Source organism: Lytechinus pictus, chromosome 18 (genome assembly GCF_037042905.1).
Source record: "Lytechinus pictus isolate F3 Inbred chromosome 18, Lp3.0, whole genome shotgun sequence".
Classification (NCBI taxonomy): Eukaryota; Metazoa; Echinodermata; class Echinoidea; order Temnopleuroida; family Toxopneustidae; genus Lytechinus; species Lytechinus pictus.
In genome coordinates, this window is record NC_087262.1 from 18,675,167 (window position 1) to 18,696,298 (window position 21,132).

General features: G+C 34.2%; 1 protein-coding gene across 3 annotated transcripts; it reads left to right on the plus strand.

The window, feature by feature from the left end:
- Positions 1–525: 525 nt before the first annotated feature.
- On the plus strand, positions 526–20,120 carry LOC129282027 (erlin-2-like). Of its 3 annotated transcripts, none has more exons than XM_064112767.1 (13): positions 531–599; positions 2,032–2,149; positions 3,835–3,857; positions 4,576–4,656; positions 5,719–5,765; positions 6,248–6,435; positions 8,215–8,288; positions 8,858–8,916; positions 10,320–10,501; positions 11,982–12,061; positions 13,154–13,279; positions 14,858–18,984; positions 19,158–20,120. In XM_064112767.1, exons 2-12 carry the CDS (start codon positions 2,065–2,067, stop codon positions 14,966–14,968), a joined length of 1,056 nt encoding a protein of 351 aa, XP_063968837.1. In that variant the 5' UTR covers positions 531–599; positions 2,032–2,064; the 3' UTR covers positions 14,969–18,984; positions 19,158–20,120. The 3 variants fall into 3 exon arrangements, with proteins under 3 accessions (XP_063968839.1, XP_063968837.1, XP_063968838.1); XM_064112768.1 differs by having other exon boundaries at positions 541–599; positions 14,858–15,666; positions 16,048–20,120; XM_064112769.1 differs by lacking the exon at positions 19,158–20,120 and having other exon boundaries at positions 526–599; positions 14,201–18,646.
- Positions 20,121–21,132: the final 1,012 nt, after the last annotated feature.

Below are 21,132 nucleotides of genomic sequence, written 5' to 3' on the forward strand. Positions count from 1 at the left end.
ACGGGGTAGTATGGCCTTTAAACTAGTTTAAATGGGATCCGACGGGCAATAAAGCTCAAAGCACGAACACAATTTGTATTCATAGAGACCTGAAAAAAAAAAAAAATTTAATTGACCTACCATATCAATCAATCAATCAATCAATCAATCAATCAATCAATCAATCAATCAATCAATCAATCAATCAATCAATCAATCAATCAATCAATCAATCAATCAATCACTCAATCAATCAATCAATCAATCAATCGATCGATCGATCAATCAATCAATCAATCAATCAATCAATCAATCAATCAATCAATCAATCAATCAATCAATCAATCAATCAATCAATCAATCAATCAGTCAGTCAGTCAGTCAGTCCAAGGGTCAGTCAGTCAGTCAGTCAGTCAAATTGATACACGTCATAGATATTGATACACGTGTACCAATTGACCCCACCCGCAAAGGAATTCATATCCGATCTAAACATACACGTACATACGTGTGCGCTCCTAGCTGGAGGCGAGGCTAGGCGTATTTAATTATTTAAATAAGATACAGACTTTACTAAACCCGCAGAGCAAAGTTTGAGCTCAGTCATTAATCTGAAGACGGTAAGTCACTTTTTCACAATGCTTAGGTAAATTTTAATGGAAAACTTCGATTAGATAAATGTCGTTGTGAATCCATTATCTTTGAGTTGAAATATTAAAGATTAACTTCATCAAGAATTTGCTAATGTATTTTTGTATTTCTGCTTTTGCAGCACTCCAGCAGCATTTGTGAGTTTTCGTGTTGTCCCACATGCTCATTTCTATGCTGTGTGAAGCGTTGGATCTCCAGTCTAGTCTACAGCTCTTTTATTTAAGTTTTAATTTTAAATAATAGCTCTTGAATTCAATTTTTGCATGTGCAACCTTGGTTCTTGATTGATGTACCAGTACCAGAGCTTCAAGACTTAAAGTTCACTTGACTCAGTCAAGTAAAAAACGGGGCAAGTGAACTTGAAGTTTTTTAAAGTCTTGCCTCTGCCTCTTGGACCATGTGGACAAGGGTCAATGGAAGTAAGTAACTTCAAATTAAAAAGTTCAATTCAACCAAGTTTAGTTTACAATGTGAGACATAGATAAAGGCTTTGATGTAAGATCTAACAAGTAACGTGCATACTTGTGTTAGTTTGACATCATTTAGATCTAACGAGTTAAGCATCATTTCTGTGATTATTGATGCCACTCAGTGTTTTTGTCTCACCCGCATAGCAGAGCGAGACTATAGTATACTATAGAGCTCAGTCTAGGTGCCACTTTTCCGACTGTGCTGCGGCATTGTTAACATTGAAATCTTAACAAAGTTTAAGTTTTTTCATAATTTAGGAAGTATATGGTATTATGGACCTATTTCATGAAATGTGGACATACATGTACGGGTAATCACGTAGTACTGAACATCCTGTTCGAGTTTCACACTTTCAGGTCACATGATCAAGGTCAAAGATCATTTAGGGTCAACAACTATATATAAACAAGGTTAAAGTTTTGAAATGTCATATGGATCTAGTTCATGAAACTTGGACATATTTATAAGAGTAATCAAGTATCGGTGAACATCTTGCGTGAGTTTCAGGTAATGTGACCAAGGTCAAAGGTCATTTAAGGTCAAAGAACTTTGGCCATGTTGTGGGAATTTTTTAAAAATTAGCATCATAACTTTGGAAGTTTATGGATCTAGGTCATGAAATGTGGACATAAGGTCAAATGTCATTTATGGTCAATGAACATAGTATTTTATAATGATATGAATGGTGTTTGCTGTGAATAATTAGTAGTTTTTGAAATTCAGCACTGCTGCTATATTGAATCGCGTAATGCAGGCAAAGACTGCCAGAGGTGTTCCACTTGTTTGCTTTATTTTTGTGATCATTGTCAGTGTGATTAAGTGAAACTTGTGTTTGTTTGCTAGCATGAACAGCAAGCCTGCACTAAGTATTCATGTCCAAAAATAATTGTAACTTTGATTGTGATTTTCTCATGTTATCCCTTTTTTCAGCTTGGTTACAAAAGTAGAGACAGAAGTGTAAGAATGGCTAACCCTCTCCCGGCTGTTGCATTTGCTATTGGTGTTTCTGCATTCCTCTTTAACTTTGCAATCCACAGAATTGATGAAGGTAAGTCTGAAGTTAAAAAACATATTTGTTTTTGTGAGGTAAATTTTGCTCTGGATGGAATTTCTGACATCTTTTTGAAAATTTGAAGAAAGACACTGGTCAGTTTTAGAGGAGAAAGAAAGAAAATAATATGGAAGAAGAAATAAGAAGCAGAAAGGGTAATAAATGGGGAGAAAGGTAAAGAGAAAGAAGAAGAAAATAAAGAGGAGAAAGTGAAGAAGAGGATGAAGGAAGAAGATAAAAATAATGAGAGTTGAGAATTAAGAAGAATGAGGAGGATGAAGAAAGCAAGAAAGAAAATGAAGATGAGCGGAAAGAAGATGACAAAGAAGAAAAAAAGATAATGAGTAGAAAAAAAAAGCAGAGAGGAAAAGGAGAAGCAAAAATGAAAAGGCAATGCAGAAGAACAAAAAAAACTGGATGAAAAAGAGAAAGAGGAGCAAAAAATAGATAAGGATGATGAGAAGAATAACAAGAAAAAAGGAGGGAGGGAGGTGATCATATTTAAGATAATGAAATTGGTTTAGAGATAAAGAAAAATAAAATAGATTTGTCAAATATGACACTTAGTAAAACAATGAAAATTGCAAAAGGAATTACATGACTAACCCCAAAGTACATGCTTAATGATCCAAGTGTGATTTTTTTTTTAAGTCTTGGATTTCTACATTTATGTTCATGAGATCTTGCATTGCATCATGAGAGGTTTGCATGTAAACTACATGTAGTTTAATTAAGAGCCAATGTGTAAACATATCTGATGTAGGTTTGGCTTAAGAGTAAACAAGTCTTCAATCTACAGTTGACTGATCTTAGTGACAAATAGATATTAATCCAACACTATCAAGGCAATGATAGTCTGTTTGTGCAGACTCTAGTAGGTCCATGGTATTACATACACCATAATCTACAGTATTATCTGATTTAGTATTGTCTGCTTTCACAGACTCTTAACTTAAAACCAGTCACACTGTCAATTACACACAGTTCCAAAACTGTGTCTGAATAAGGAGTGACCGTTTTGGTGCTAATGATATCCTGTCTGGATTCAAGATTATTTTTCAGTAGTATTTCATGAAGTCTGTTACATTTATATTGTCTGATTTATTTTTCAGTTTATTTTTCTTAATACGGTTGATTTGCTCCTATTAAACAGCTGGTGATTTTAATGGCCACCACATAATTGTGAATTCAATATATGAATTTCATGTATGAATATACAATATATTATAATAATGATATAATAATCGTGGCTACTTATATAATAGCGCACAGGTCCACCTTTTCGGTGCTCATGGTGCTTTAAAAAAGGCCCTGCTATTATAATATAACATTTCAGGGATTAATTTTACTGTTATCGCACCGCAGTTTGCTCCACATTTTTAAAACTGCTATACGAAGGTCTTTTGTGTAACAGATTTTGTTTACATATGACTGTTTAGAACATAGTTGAGAGCTCTTTCTTACGACCAAAACTGCTAATCAAATTGGTTAGGAAAATTATTCCTTGCATTTAAGGGTATGAGACTACTATTTGACCCATACCCTTAAAGTTAATGTGGCCTTGCATCATCCTACTTTGGAAATTGATAATGGTTGGACTTTTGCATAATTGTGTTATGGTGAATCATTATTTGTTGATATAATATCTATTATCAGTCTGTTTTGTTTGGATCCATTTTCAGGTCATGTTGGTGTGTATTACAGGGTAAGTATTGAAAACCATTTGATAGGGTGATCTCTTAATAATAATAGATATTTGATTCTTAATTAAATTGAATATTATTGCTATCAACCAGTTCGATCATAATATTTGTAGAACATGCACTGATAAGTAAAGTAAATTGTCTATAATCACCAAAATCAAATCCTATTTTCAGTTCATTATATACATGTATGCAATATATGTGCCATTGAAATCTAAGTTTTTTTTTTTTGGTGGCCCTAAGAGATTTGACTCTGGAAGAGTTTACAGTGGTGCTAGAAACAGGGGTGTGAGAGTTCAGATTCTTAGCTGATTTCAGATTTGTTTGTTTTGATTTTCATCTTAATTTCAGCTTATTTTTTACTTTCCTCTGTACAAAAAGTAATGGAGCTATTTCTATTTCAGACGTTTTTCAATACTCTTCAGCTTTTTTAGATCTTTTTCCTTGTGACCACCCACACCCCTGTAAAAAGTTAGTGAATCCTACCATAAAATGAATCAAGTGTTTAAGTTCTGCCTTGGTTTAAATGTAGATATTTAGTTGTGAAGTCAGGTGATAAAATATTCAATAAGTTTGTTTCTCTGGGATCGCAAAAGTTGTCTCCACTCAAACCTCAGCACGAAGGAGTGTATTTTCTGGTGGGGTTCACTATTACTTTTTAGCGCCACTGTACCTGTATTACAGTGGTATTGAACTGTGAACCTTCTCATCTTTGTACAGGGTGGTGCCTTATTACAGTCAACCAGTGGACCAGGATTCCATGTCATGGTTCCATTTCTAACCTCATATAGAAGCGTACAGGTAGGATGATGTTTGACAGATCTGTAGTATTCTAGCTAGACCCATGTTAGTGGTGGTCACTATTTCATGGAATTTCACATTTTTTTCAGGCCGAGCTAGTGGTCTTACAAAGCCAAAAGTGAAGGAACATCAATGACATTAGCAGATCTTTGAAAATAAACTATTTATCAAATATAAGATTCTTTGATGTAAATTCTGCAAATAAAACAAGATTAAAGATGGAAATGAATGCAAGTGCAATTCCTCTTTGCAAGGAGTTAATTTTGAAACACTTTTCTTTTTAAATTAGTGGTAAACAGAAGTAGTGTTCTTAATAATGAGTAGTGGTCAGAAATCTTCTGTGCCAGTTGGGCCTGACTACTGATGTCCACAGTAGCTGTAACACAGGACAGATACTATGAGTGGTACACAAAATGATTAATAATAATAGTAATAGTTTTGGTTTATAATGTGCCAAATCCACACTGTAAAATTCTGAAGATTTAATGACAGAAAGAAGAAGAAAATATAGATATACAACAAGAAAAAAAAAAGACAAGAAACAAAGAGAATTTAAATATGTGCATCTTCATGTAATGTTTAAATTTTATCAACAGAAATGCAGTCTTGTGTAACACAAGAGGAATGGGTGTGTGAAAATATACCCCATGATTATAATAGTTGAGTGTCTTGTTAAAATTTCACTTAAAAAAGAAATGAGATCTGTAGTAAATTGAGTAAGGGATTCATCATATGATTAAAGATAGGGCTTACTTAATCCCAAAACTTTGATCATGAAGAAAATTATAACTTTTGGGGATTTGCAAAAAGACATATTTCAATCTTTCAATGTAGTACATTTCAGCATACATGTAATGCAGCTGAAAATTTCAAAATCTCTTCAATGTTTATTGAAGAAAAGTGTCTTCTAATTTTACAAATATCCACTACCATTGAGGGGAAAAGGGTTGACTATCTTACTTGTTAATCTTGTTTTTTTCACGTTGTATAATTAATTCATTACAAATTCAATATTGCATGGTAGTTTGGAAATAAACCATTTGATGTTTCTTCATTTTGCAGACCACATTACAAACAGATGAGGTTAAGAATGTGCCTTGTGGAACAAGGTAAGTTAAGACCCTGTGTCACAAAACTTGTCATCATTGTCAAGATACGAGGTACTATTGTAAGCTATTGTAATCCTGCCATTTGATTGGATGAGACTTACTCTATCTTAGAATTCTAGTATTTGTTATTGATTAATAAGTTTATGAAACAGGATCCAAAATCAGAGGGCAAGGGCCAAATGCCATGATTTATGAACACATTTTTCAAGCATATTTTATGCTCTCTTGATGTGCCTATAGTAGGTTTACTACACATAAATCTATCCAGTCTGTATACTGGATGTGACCATAAACATAAAACACACACTTAGTCCAAAGGTAGGATTCTCTGTAGTCTGGAGTAAAAAGCCAAAATGGTCACTTGGGCTTTTCGTTGACTAATTTTTGACATAGTGGTGACTGGTGATAGTGGTGAAAGATAATATAGTATAATTTGTAATTTGACAACTTTAATTTGATTGTTTCGTTTTGTTTCTTTTCAGTGGAGGAGTTATGATCTATTTCGACAGGATAGAAGTTGTGAATCAACTCTCACAGAGTGTGGTTTTTGAAACCGTCAAAAATTATACAGCGGACTACGATAAGACACTGATATTCAATAAAGTCCACCATGAACTCAACCAGTTTTGCAGTGCTCACAATCTCCAAGAAGTCTACATTGAACTTTTTGGTAAAAATGCTTTGTGGAGCTCTTTAACTTCCTCCTTTCCTACTCCTGAGAATAGAATAATGATAATGCGAAACATGAGAACAGATTTTTCATTTTTGTCTTGCCTGCATAGCAGAGCGAGACTATAGGCGCCGCTTTTCCGACAGCGGTGGCGGCGACGGCGGCGTCGTCAACATTGAAATCTTAACCAAGGACAAGTTTTTGATATGTCATCATAACTTAGAAAGTATATGGACCTAGTTCATGAAACTTGGACATAAGGGTAATCAAGTATTACTGAACATCCTGCCTAAATTTTTAGGTCACATGACCAAGGTCAAAGGTCATTTAGGGTCAATGAACTTAGACCATGTTGGGGGAATCAATATCGAAATCTTAACCAAGGTTAAGTTTTTGAAATGTTGTCATAACTTCGAAAGTATATGGACCTAGTTCATAAAACTTAGACATAAGGGTAATAGTGTATCGCTGAAGATCCTGCCTGAGTTCAGGTCACATGATTAAGGTCAAAGGTCACTTAGGGTCAACAAACTTTGGCCATGTTGGGGTAATTTGAGGAATTGTCATCATAACTTTAAAATTTTATGAATCTAGTTCATGAGACCTAGACATAAGAGCAACCATGTATCCCTGATTATCATGTGCGAGTTTCAGGTCACATGACCAAGGTCAAAGGTCACTTAGGGTCAACAAACTTTGGCCATATAGGGGGAATTTGAAGAATTGTCATCATAACTTTGACATTTTATGGATCTAGTTCATGAAACTTGGACATAAGAGCAATCAAGTATCTTTGAACATCCTGTGCTAGTTTCAGGTCACATGACCAAGGTCAAAGGTCATTTAGGGTCAATAAACTTTGGTAATGTTGGGGGTATTTGTGGAATTGTCATCATAACTTTAAAAGTCTATGGATCTAGTTCATGAAACTTGGACATACATGTAAGAGCAGCAATGTATCCCTGAATATCCTTTGTGCGTTTCAGGAACATGACCAAGATCAAAGGTCAAAGAACTCTGGCCGTGTTGGGAGTATGTGTTGAATTGGCATCACAACTTAAGAAGTTTATGGATCTAGCTCATGAAACATCGACATAAGGGTAATCAAGTATGAATGGTTGTTTTGCACATGTCTTAGGTCACATGATCTTGGTCAAAGGTCATTTTTGGGTCAATGGATATAATATTTTATTATCATATTAGTGTTTTCTTCTGTGAATAATTATTCATTGGCTGTTTTCAAAGGAAGCACTGCTGCTATATCGAATTGCGTAATGCAGGCGAGAATGCCAGAGGCGTTCCACTTGTTTTAATTCATACTCCAGAGCAACAAACTTTTTCCTCAATGAAAGGGATAGGGTAAATTCTTAAGGATGAAAGTCAAAGTTTCTTTCTCTTTAATATGGAATACTCTAGAGTGCATGTAATATGTGCAAGCCAAGATGAGTTTCTGGCTATTGTGTTATTTCTAATGATGGTATTAATGGATTCTTAATCAACTTTTGCAGAAAAACTAAGGCCCTATGGCAACTACCAAAGTAACAGGACTCGACAACCCATCACAATCACGGTTTTTATGGTAGTTACATTAATGGAAAAGTTACTATAGTTATGACTCTTTATGAAATGGGCCACAGATCTTACCTTATCCTCAGCCATATTTCTAATTGTAATGTATAGCACTAATTGAAAAATGTTTACTTCCATATAACACCCTTTAAATTTGTTGAATATTTTTGTTGTTGCAGATAAGGATGATATTTTTCTTGTTTATTACAGATCAAATTGATGAGAATTTAAAGAGAGCATTGCAAGAGGATTTAACTAGCATGGCACCAGGTCTTACAATTCAGGTAAATCAATGCAAATTGCTGATATGTTTATGAAAGGAATGATATTCAAATTGATTAATTTTGATTGGTATGGTATTCTAATATTTGACTGATTCCAAAAATCTAAACTAGAATTCAAATTCTATTTCTGATGAACAACAGAAAGGCAATATGCAAAGTGGGATAAATTCAGTAGTTATGATCTCACCCAAGCTGTTGCTGAAGATCACAATAGTTTCAAGAATGATCATCAAGGGGATTGAAACTTCCAAAGACACTGCATATAAAGAAAATATAATAGATGATGATGGATGTGGTGGTGGTAGTTGTGATGATTATGGTGATGACGATGGTAGTGGTGGCGGTGATGATGATAAGAACAAACATACTACTCTTTTTTAGAACTATTCACCAGTATAAATGTTTTCCACTTGTTGTTAACATCAGTGTGATTTGATGATTCATGTCGTACTGGCTATCGGAAGAGCATTGGGTGTTATATCTTTCGCTGTAAAATTCCAAAAATGTTTTCCTACCTGCCTTTGTTTTCAACATCAATATGTCCTTCTTTTTTATACCTTTCATTACAGGCTGTCCGTGTTACTAAGCCTAAGATTCCTGAGAGCATTAGGAAAAACTATGAACTCATGTAAGTCACTATTATTATACATTTTATTGAAGTTACGTTTCATTCATATTATAATTATTTTTCTAAATGCAGTCATACCGAAGCTTTTTGACATGCACTCATCGGAGTAAAATCGCATGAATGACCAGAATGCTAAAGCGAAACAATATATGATAGAACCGAAAGAGATAATGGATGCTAAACAATGAGCTTATCTTATATATTGTTTCGCTCTAGCGTTCTGGTTATTCATGCGTTTTACTCCGATGAGTGCATGTCGGAAAGCTTCAGTATGTCAATTTTTAAGGCTATTTTACAATAATGATGATAATGTTGATAGTGATGATAAGAATAAGTAGGGGAAGGCGGGGTAAGTTGTGACACTTTTTGCATTTCGCATGTTAGAATTGATATGACTAATGATATTGTAGAAATAGGTACCTTTCCTTTAAATTTGATTCTTGGGAAATATTTTTTACCCCCACACTGAAATTCACTGAAAAACCGATGTCAAATGGCTCAACTTGCCCCATCTGTGGGGTAAGATGTGCCTCCTTGTGGGGTAAGTTGAGCCACAAAAACTATGTACAAAATGTATGTGGGAAGAACCAGCATGTCAGTTTTTTATTTCAAGTCTTTTCACTTGCTAATTCTCTATAAATACTAACATCCTCTTAAAGTAAAAGAACTGTCATGTAAATTTGCACCTTTCTGCCTGCATATCAATGGCTATTCAAGGTTTGTTTCTTTTTTATTATACATTACCATACGAATTACCATGGCTCAACTTGCCCCATGTTGGCTGGCTCAAAGTACCCCAGTCCTAACTTAATGCGATATTTTCACATCCACACATTTCTTATGCATCCATCATGTAAAAGACTATGACAAGAATGAAGATTCATACCTGGACTAACAATATTGTTCTTATTTCTTTATTATATTTAAAGACGTGTGTGGGTAAAAAACACTGATCTATTTTACACCCTTTTTTACTTTTTTGGCTAAAATTTGTATTTTTCCCTCTAAAAAGTACTTTTTGTTTCAAAGTCGAAAACAATGTGGTGGGATAAATGGTTATGTAATGGGTCATCAATACATGACACCACCACAATGTCTGACTCATTCATTATTGGCCTGGGGGTGGTGGCTCAAATTACCCCGCCTTCCCCTACGGTCAGTAATGATATTATGTTTATACACGTAGTGTGCTTTATATTGATTCCCCCCCCCCCCCAAATATGGGCAAAGTAATTTCTCTCCTTAGATTATATTATTGCTAGTTTCCTTCATATATCAAAAGAGGGATTCCTTACTTTATGGAGATAAGACTTCCATTTATACTTGTGCAAGTTTTGCATATGTAGTTCCATTTACTGTTTTTGATGCTGCAATTGAACCTGACCCTAAATGATATCTTACAGGGAGAATGAGAAGACCAAACTACTTATTGCTGCCCAACATCAGAGAGTAGTGGAGAAAGAGGCAGAGACCGACAGGAAGAGGGCTGTCATTGAGGCAGAAAAGATCGCTCAGGTTGCTGAGATCACATTTTCACAGAAAATCATGGAGAAAGAGAGCGAACAAAGAATATCCACAATTGAAGGTACCGAGCAGAACATCGTTCATCTTTTTCTTCCTCTCTGAGTATAGACCACCTTCTGGTGTATTATCATACTATTGAGATTTGCCGGGGACTAGCAGATCTATGTCACAAAAAATGATTGTGTAACAATAAAATGATAGTGCGCATACTGTGAGTGTATAGAGTACCGAAGTGATGATGTCACAAAAAAACTTTTCTTGCATTTCAGAATTTTTGATACCATATTTTGGTAGAGCATGATGAAATACCTTCACTACCAAAATTTGGTGCGAGTCAGTCCATGGGGGGCCTGAGATATGACGTCATAAATACATAATTAGCCCCACTGAAGTCAATGTATTATTGGCCTGGTTCCTTAACTTTTAGAACCAACTTCAATGGGGCTAATTATGTAATTATGACGTCATATCTCAGGCCCCCATGGACTGATTCGTACCAAATTTTGGTAGTGGAGGTATTTCATCATGCTCTACCAAAATATGGTATCAAAAATGCTGAAATGCAAACTTGGGAAATTGATGACGTCACACTTCGGTACTGTTTATCCATAAAAAAAACCTGCCATATGTGGTATACCGATATCTTTATGAAAAGGGTATGATTTTACTTGCCACAATATTACTTTCATCTCCATTCCTTATCCCAAAGTGATAGCAAAATAAGCATTAAAACAGCTGAAGAATGACAAATACTAGTGATTTTACTGACCCCTATTATAAAACGATCAGAAAATTTAAATCTTAAAATAGCTCAAACATTTGTGGATAGTTTGGCCCGTATTCTGAAGTCGGGTTTAACTTAAACTCAGGTTTAAAGTTGTGGTTTAAGTATGGATAGCCAATTGTTTCATAAATCACTAATGGTAGAGATATCATATTTCAGCTCATTTGGCTCTCAAATCATCCATAATTGTCTAGGAAGTATAAATAGATGATTGTCTTCACCATTGAAGAATCAGGAAATATAAGAAACACAACTTAATAAAAAAATTGACACTTTTGGCTTCCCATAATTTTAGCACAGAGTTAGACCATGGTCTAAGTTAAACCTGACTTCAGAATACGGGCCTTTGAGTGTATGAACAGGGTATTCCAAACTTCATTGTGAACAACAGATGCTGTGACTGTATCTGACTACATATTGAATGCATTCTTCAAAGGAGAATGTAATAAATGGAAAAAGTTTTTGTGATGGGCATGGTGGTTCAGTGGTAGAGTGCTGCCTCACGAAGAGCAGGTCATGGGTTCAATTTCTGGATGAGTCATATCAAAGACTTTAATGGGATCTTCTGCCTTCATGCATTTTGCTTAGCATTTAGATTGGAAAAGGGTGGCAATAACATGTTATGCTATGCAGGGCAAGCTGATAGAGCAGTTTCATCTGGTGATGTGGCTACCCTGTGTAAATATAACAGTGCTATTATTTATTATTATTATTCAACAGTTGAGTAGCATGATTGTTTATTCATTTTTTCCTTCAGATGAAACACATGTAGCCAAGATGAAAGCCAGAGCTGACGCACAGCTTTATACATCTGTCCAAGAAACAAAAGCTAATCAGGTGAGGAAATTGATTCTACTACAACATGCTGCTTTTACTGTTTTTGTTGATAATGTACTGATTGTGTTGGTAGTGGCTGAGACTGAGCTCATGGTTGTGTCAGTGGGGGTAGTTGTCATGGAAGTGGTAGAGGCTCAATTACTACCTCTTCTACTACTTTTACTGCTGCTGCTGCTGCTGCTACTGCTACTACTACAACATCATATAATGCCTTTCAGTTGTGATTGTGGTGGTGGTGATAACGACTATATTAATTATATACCAATAGGCATTCATATAGCGCCGTCTCTAGAAATAATCTATTCTGAGGTGCATTGTTTTTATCATTACCCCAGCTTTAGCTTGAGCTGCCTTCCAGCTGCAGTTCAAAGAATTACTCCTGCTGGGTACCCATTCACCTAACCTGGGTTGAGTGCATGAACCCATATCCCTCTGATTGAAAGAAAATAGTTGTAACTTCTAGAACATATTGCCTCCACGGTGATGGTGGTGGTGATTATGGTCATGATGTTGAAGAAAATATGATAAGGAACAGCTTCATTTCAGCTTCAATCTTGATTTCATCGTTCGAGTTCTCAGATTAAGGGTCTCAGTCCACTGTATATTCTTTTGGATGTGTGCTGAAATTAACTATTACATACGGCAAACTCGAAGTCAACAAACAGTGTTGCCGCCCTCTACGTTCATTTGGTGAAATCTGACTAAGAACTCTAACGAAAATGTCGCGATCGAAGCCAAAATAAGGTCGTTTCTGATGCTTGATGGGGCTGATATTCATTTTAAGAATCGATGAAGTTAGCTTATTTGAGAATAAATGAGCTCAGTTCATGCATGGAGGTAAATGGTTACTTTATCTCACTGTTTATTTGGTATTTTTCCAAGACTTAACAGCTTCTGATCTTTGCTGTTTTAGCTCTCAACCCAGACCGGCTTGGCCCGGGGTAAATCCCCCAACTTTGCCAGGTTCCAAGTTCCAGCTCGGCCCTGCTCCCAGCATTAGCTAGTGATATTAATGATCTTGGTGTGATGATGATTGATATCAGATAACAATGATTAAAACGACAGTAACATCAATTGTATTATTTATTGCAGGAGAAACTCACCCCCCAGTATCTTGAGATGTTGAAGTACCAGGCACTAACAGCCAACACTAAGATCTACTTTGGCAATGATATCCCTAACCTCTTCATGATGGGAAACAACCAGGAAGAACCAAAGGTAAGAGATTGATTCGACTCTGTTTAAGAATTTGAAGATGATCACTCTTCAGGAAATAAAAATTTAATCAGCAAACAGTCCCACTTGTTCAAGAACACCCCTAGCATGGTATATTGATTCCTAGTACTAATGCAATAGTTGAAAAGATTTTAACTCTATGCTTTTGCAAATGTATAAGAGTTTGGGGTTTGTGTCCCACTGCATACGTACATGTAGCTTCCTTTAGCAGTGGTTAATCCACAGGAAGTACTATATGAATTACGTGTTGCATTCTTGTTATTATTTTGTTATCATTGTCATTGCTAAATTGGTAGATAGCATTTCTAGCTGTATGCGATGCATGCAAATGTGATAGATACTTGATCTCTTTCACCAATGCAACTATGTCTTCAGCAGAATGTTTCTCACAGAGGATGGGGAAAAATTTATAAAATTGTTTGGCAATTGCATATTGATAATAAAAATTTGAATGAACATAACCTAAAATGAACATTTCATAAAATTGTTTGGAAATTGCATATTCATAATAACAATTTAAATGAATATTTTTTGTGTTTGTATGTAACATATTACATAACTATGTCCAAATGAAAAAACTCCACAATTGTATGAAAGAAGTGAAGACAAATAAATTGGTTCACATTCTTGGAATAGGTTACATTTTATGAATTAATTTGTGTATTGTGTCAATTCTCCTGAGGGAGTTTGTGAGGCAATTTCTTTTTTGTATTGTTTTCCAAGATGCAATAGTATTTTTTTTTTTTATTAAGTAATTTTCGATAATTATACAGACATGATACTTTATTTTCTTTTTCGTGAAATAAGGATTCATTTCGCCAATGGTAATAAACTTTTCAGAAATGGAATTCAAATCCTTGAAATTATTATTATTTTTTAAGTACTACTCTGTTTACATTTCAGACACCCTAAACATGTGGGCCTTCAGGAGGCACTTCTCTTTCTAATCCACCAGGGCGTCTTCCCTGGATCTTTGGCCATTGTGCCCCACGCTCACAAAAAAAAAAGTTAAGAAATTCAGCCCCCAATCTCTGCATATCATTGATGGTGTGATAAAACTTAAAATCTCAGGATTATTGAAATTATTTTGATGAGTTGTTTCACAAAGATTTAAAGATTGACTTATGTTGCTATTGAATTCCCAATTGCATGTGGTTTGTAACTTATCACCGCATTGGTATTCTGTGTAATATATCATGTGCATGGTGGCACTTGGTTGTGACTGTAAATCAGACTTGCATCTTTGTGAAACACCTCTAGGAGACTGAAAAACACAGCTCTTCCATAACATCATGCAATACGGACCCTGTAACAAAGAGATACAACTCATACAATGATATTTACAATTGATTGTAACTTCATTGTTTGCTGTAGTTGTACAGTTACAGCTGATTGTGTAATTGATCGCATCTTTTGTGTTACAGGGTCATGGTGTTATCATCTCTTCAGAGATTTTACAAAAGAGATTCAGTTTTGTTTCCACCATCAATGATGTGTGAAAGTTTTCATATATGTTCTCTAAATGTTTTGTTGTTTATAATTCTGATTGCATTCAACCAGGCTGTGCCAGCAGCGGCAGCCTTTGGCTTTGACCAAGATTCCGTTCATTCAACATCATCAAGCAAAAAAGCAGAGACCAAATCCAAATCATCAGGGAAATCACCTTCATAATCCATAGAGGACAAATAGGAGCAGCAGAACACTATCTTGATGACACGAAACTACAGGTAGCATGAATTCAGATTCCATACAAATCTCCAGGGTTTCAGTATGCATGCTTGGTCTAAAACACTTTGTTCCAATTGCAAGAAGAACTGTCTTTAGTTAGGCTATTTTGGGGAGGGGGAGGGGGTGCTGTTTTATAATTTCGATAGATCAAACTCAAACTGTAATCGATCTGAAATCAATTGATCAGTCACATTTTGAATGTGGATTAGATATATCACAACTCAATGTAAAGGTTTCAAAGTACACCATATACTGTATCTTTTGTGGCCATCTGTTTGGTCTATGAAGAGACATTGTATACCATGAAGCCTCTACGTTTATTCATTCTCCAACATGAAAACTTTCAGGAGTTATTTCGATTGCAAATCTTTGTGAGATGCGTACCTGGTTTCCATTGCGTTTCGTCGCAATGGCACTTGGTCTAACTGCAATTTAGTCATACACCTAGATGGTCTCATTTCCATTTCGTTTACTTTTTGCACTTATATGAATAGTGGGTTCATCTAATCCTGTAGACCAAAGCCTGGCACACACTATACATGTACGGTCTGTTGTGATCTGATTTTAAATTAAATTTTAATGGCATTTGATATGAACATTCCAGCCTTTAAAATCTTCAACAATCAAAGTTCCAAAAAGTTGTATGAATGTATGAATATTGAAATGTAAATTCCAGTCAATGTATAATTTTTCTTTAGAGATATGAGCAAATCCAATCGTAAATGACAATAGCATCATCATCGGCTGCGACTCGAAACCGATTTGGCCTTTACTCCGACCACGTAGCTTGCAGCAAAGCAAAATATGAATTTTAATATTTCTAGTATTATGCCGAACTTCAAATATGACTTTACTTCTTGGGACTTACATATGTCATGTAAAATGCAATTTGTTCGAAAATCGCGTCACAACGGATGGTTTAGTGTGCACTGGGCTTTAGCGGTGTTAGTCCAAGTAGGTTATATACAAATTATGTATAGTCTAAACAGGAATTGGTTGAGGTGGTAAATGGGCTGTGGCAGTTAGACCAAATGGTTTGTTGACAAACTTGTCAAATATAAAATAAGATTAGACTGTCTGGGATGATACCAGGGTCCGTCTTACAAAGAGTTACAATTGATCCGATCAACCTCAATGCTATAGAATCCATAATTGTCATAATATTTTCTACAAGAAATTTGAACAGTGTACTTTGTAAATGAAGAGAAGCACACTGAATTTTCAAGAAAACAATGAATGTATGAATATACATCATAGTTAGAAAATATTTTGAACAAACATGCATTTTAGATGTTGACTTTGCTGGCTCTCCATAGTTGTGGTTGATTGGATCAATCGCAACTCTTTTTTTGTAAGACGGGGCCCAGATGGAAAGAAGACTGAGTGGTTGTAGACCATGTGGCAAGTTACCCTTTTTGCTAAGTAGTGCAGCCATAATGAAATAGTTGTGATGTTTAATAATGATGTCAATCCATTGTTGGTCCATGAAGAGGAATTATGATGTTTGCCAGAATTCATTTCTGATGCAGAGCTCATGCTTGGAAAGTTTTGACTTGTAATGCATATTATTAAAAGGGAAGCCCACCCTCAAAACAAGCTTTGTTGAAGCACAAAAAATATGTGAACATGTCAGAGAAAATTTGGTTAAGAATAAAAAACATTATTCACGTTTTTATTCAAATATTCCATAATATTTTGGTTTCACTTGTTGGTTTGTACTAAATCAAGAGTTTTTTTTTTCTTGGGGGGGGGGTGGACATCTCTTTTGAATAACTTTCAGTATGTCTATTGTTTCTCTGATGTTTAATGATTAATGTTAAGTGATGTATATCGAGTGCACAGCACTCAAATATCATTGAAAATCAAGATATTTCTGATTGTTTTAAAGTCCTAATGCACATAATATCTTTGAATTTCCTGTGTGTTCACTTTTATGTCATGAATGTTTGCTGCTTAGCAGAAAAATGAATGTTCGATTTGTGAAGTATTATTAATCTTTTGAAATCTGTATCTAATCAGTAGCGAGTACTGACATTTTGCCATTTTAATTGGTGTTATTATATTTTGTCAATCTTGATCTTTTCAAATGATTTTGAAAAGTTTACAAGGTGAAAGGGTAAATTATTGTTGAAATTGTTTTTCTAGTTTTTACTGCAATTATGTGTCCATTATTGTAGGAATGTTGTCAAGCCTTTTAGATGTCGATGATTAGACTTAGTGTTCAGAGGTTTTGATGCACAATACTTGCAAATGAACAAACCTCATGCAACAAATGTAAGAAACACTGCATATGAATATATGCCTTTTTATTCCAATATCATTAGAAGCATCCTCTTTTATTCCTTACCCCTAACAAAATATCAGGTGATTTTTTTTTCTATCACAGTAAATATATATTAGGTAATATTATAATTTTCTGTTCACCCTCTTTCCTTTTTTAACAGTTGAAAATGAGATAATCTAATGATAAATTGTTTAGGGGGCCGGGGAACATTCTTTTTTCTGAAAGAATTTCTACCCTCCCCCCACATCCCTATTCCTTACTCTGCATATTGCTGTATATGATGTTTACTGCATGGTATGTGAAGTGTTCGTATACCATCAATATACTTATATTTACTACTGCTTTTTATATTTTGATTTATGAGTTTCGTGTCATTCCTTATAAGATTTTGAATGCATTGATTTTGTAATGAAATTATTGAAAAGCTGATTTTGGCTATCATTCGACTTCGTCAATATGATTAACTGCAATAAATGTATCATTTTGTGTGTTAAAGCTTGAAGTTGAAGTATAATCAAGTACATATAACAATTTTGTTGTATATTTTATACTCATATCTATTTTGTTCAGTCTGTCAAATATTGCATGTATTAATACATGTTTTATGTTATTCTGTTTGAGTGAACACACCACTTAAAGAAACTTATTCACTTTTGAAAATCTTTCTTTTCCTGAAATATGCAAAATAACAGAACCTAATAATGTGGTTTAGTTTTCATCACCAGTGAAATGTTTATGTTAATAATTCTGTTTCTTTTTATGACTACCATGAATATATTGTTATCTTTTGTTGCCTGTATATGTATATGTTTACATTGTATATGTTTACATTATTCATTTTCAAAAGGTATGAACTTTGATTAGTGATTTATTATTCTTACAGTGACATAAACTGTTGATAGCAATCAATAGGATGTAGGCTAACTTTAATATTTGCAAATAGAAAATAAATACCAATAGGATGTGGATTTTCTGATAAATTATTTTGAATGTTTGAAAAAATGATGTCATCAAGTTCACATTTTTGTAACAGTTAGATAGTGTTGGTCATTAATGATTTTTAGAATCAGACAATCAGAGACCTCCCTTTTGTATGAAAGGTGTATTGATACTAGTTACTGGAGTTCTATTAAACTTTTTGGGTTCATTCGTAGACATGGATTAGAAAGGCATAGAAAGGTATACATACTATTTGTAATAAAAGTACCAATCCTACTTATTTAAGTTGATTAGATTTAGTTTCACAACTATCAATTCTATATGCTTCTAGAAACGTTAAATAAAATGTAATTACCTCATTTGGTTTCATGTAATCAATAAACTTAGCTTAATTTTGATGATTTTTTTCAAAAACGCTGTTGTCATTTTCTTTTGTAATGTGATTGCCAATCAATTTGCTATTATTTATTATTTTGGGAATAATTATACAACATATATTGTGAGATATTGTTGAAGAATTTTTTGAGGAAATTCATATGATTTTGCATCGTTGATATTATCAGACCTGGGGCCTGTTGCAGAAAGAGTTGTGTTTAAACGCAAGTCAAAATATCAAGCGCAAGTCCCGAATACGGGTGCTTCATTGGCTGGAAATCAAATTGCACAAGATTTTTGTTGTTGTGTGTGCTTGCTACTCTTTTTGCAATGGGCCCCTGGGGCCTGTTACGTAAGACTTGTTCTACTCAGTAAAAAAAAATTATACAACGCTGTTTACTATATGAACCTTACAGTAATTGTTTAAACAGTTTAAACAAGTGTTTAAATCTTAAGCAACAAAGTTTAATTTTTAATATCTAATCTTCAATAAATTAAACATGATTGTTTAAACGGTTAAACAAATACTGTAAGGTTCATATAGTAAACAGCGTTGTATAAAATCTTAAACAGCGTTTTTACTGTGTAATGATACATTTGCAATAACAGTTTAAAGCCTCTGAAATCATTCAGTTTGATTAGCTGAGAGTGAACTTGTAATCAAAATTGTACTTTTTTCTATTGTAACAAGTCTTTATGAAACAGGTGTTTCATAGATGTACATATTTATATTGCAAATCATCAGCCTAGGGCGGGCAATGTAATATGTCTTGTGATTTATGAATGGTTGTGATGATACCTGCATATATGCACTTAATCTTTCAGACAGCTACAGTACATTGTGTTTTTTATGATTCATTTTATGTTAATTCCTTCTTATGATTTTAAGTTTTGTTTAATAAGTAAAACTGAGAGTAGTATTATTATTATTTTTTTAATTGACCATAAAGAAGGCAAAACAAAGATTCAAATATATATGCAATTTATGCATTGGTGATCCAAATTCTTTGCCAAACATCGTTATTTGTTCTTCAATTTTCTTTCAAGTTATCAGTTCCCTGGAATCTCCTCCTGCATGGGCACTTTAACATAAAGCATATTGATTGATCATAGGGCTGTTTTATGATTGATTGCATTGATTAGTGTGTATGATCAGTTATAAAAATCAATTCCAAAATCAATCATTAAGATTTTTGTTACAGGGCCCTGGCATTACTTCCACCTCTTGATATTTCATGAATAGAAAAAGTATGATAATTTCCACAATTTTGTCAACATTGTAGTAGATGTCTTACCAACTACTTTATCTGTTTGGTCTGTTCAAAATGTTTAATAGGCATTCTTGTTATCTGTCCATGACCCACCATTATGGTCACACATGTCCAGGGGGTCATCACGTGCCTTGAAATGCTTTAAAAAAAAAAATCATCTTTGTACTGTTCACAAAACACTGTGTAGACTCAATTAAACTTTAAGATTTATTATCTTAATTCATAACACTTCTCTTATTTGTGTTTGTTGCAGAGAAATAAAATAAGAGAGAGAGAGAGAGAGAGAGAGAGGATGAGTGAATCAGTGGTAGGTAAATTATATTATTCACATATAAATTATATTCACATTTCCCTTCATCCCGGCTAACCTGAAAACAGTGTTTGTAACCATCCCCACCCATTTCAGATGTGACTAAACTCCCTAGAGTATATTTTAATCGGGGGCAAGGCCAAAATTTGACTTAAGCGCTGTCCGACGTCCCCTCCCAATGATTTCTTATCAATAGGGAATGTGCTACGCGTTTCATTAGAAAATGCTTTTTTTCTATTTCATATTATTTTCAACTGCAAAAAAATTATTAAAAAAACATACACACAAGCAAAGAACATTACATTAATATCGAAGATTGCAAATCATGGATTAAAAGACAGCACATTAAAATGTGCACAAATTTAAAGGACAAGTCCGCACCCCAACAAAAAGTTGATTTGAACAAAAAGAGAAAAATCCAACAAGCATGACACTGAAAATTTCATCAAAATCGGATGTATGTAAAATAGAAAAGTTATGGCATTTCTAAGTTTTGCTTACTTTCACAAAACAGATATATGCACATCCCAAGCGGTATGCAAATGAGGGGACCGATGACGTCACTATTTATTTTGTATTTTATTATATAAAATAAGAAATATTCTAATTTTCTCCCCATTGGAAGGTGAAACAAGTTTTTTTCCTCCATGAACATGGGGGAGTACATTTTAACATTGTATGGTTCAATCAAGCTGGTCCTTATTGTCAAATCTGTAAAAATTGAAATATTGTATGATTCAAACAACACAAAGCAAAAGAAATAGTGAGAGACATCATCAACTCTCTCATTTGCATGTTGCTGAGTTGTTCATATATTATATGAACAACTCAGCAACATATGCAAATGAGAGAGTTGAATATTTTGTGACTGAAAAATAAGCAAAACTTTAAAATTTCATAACTTTCTTATTTCACATCCGATTTTGAT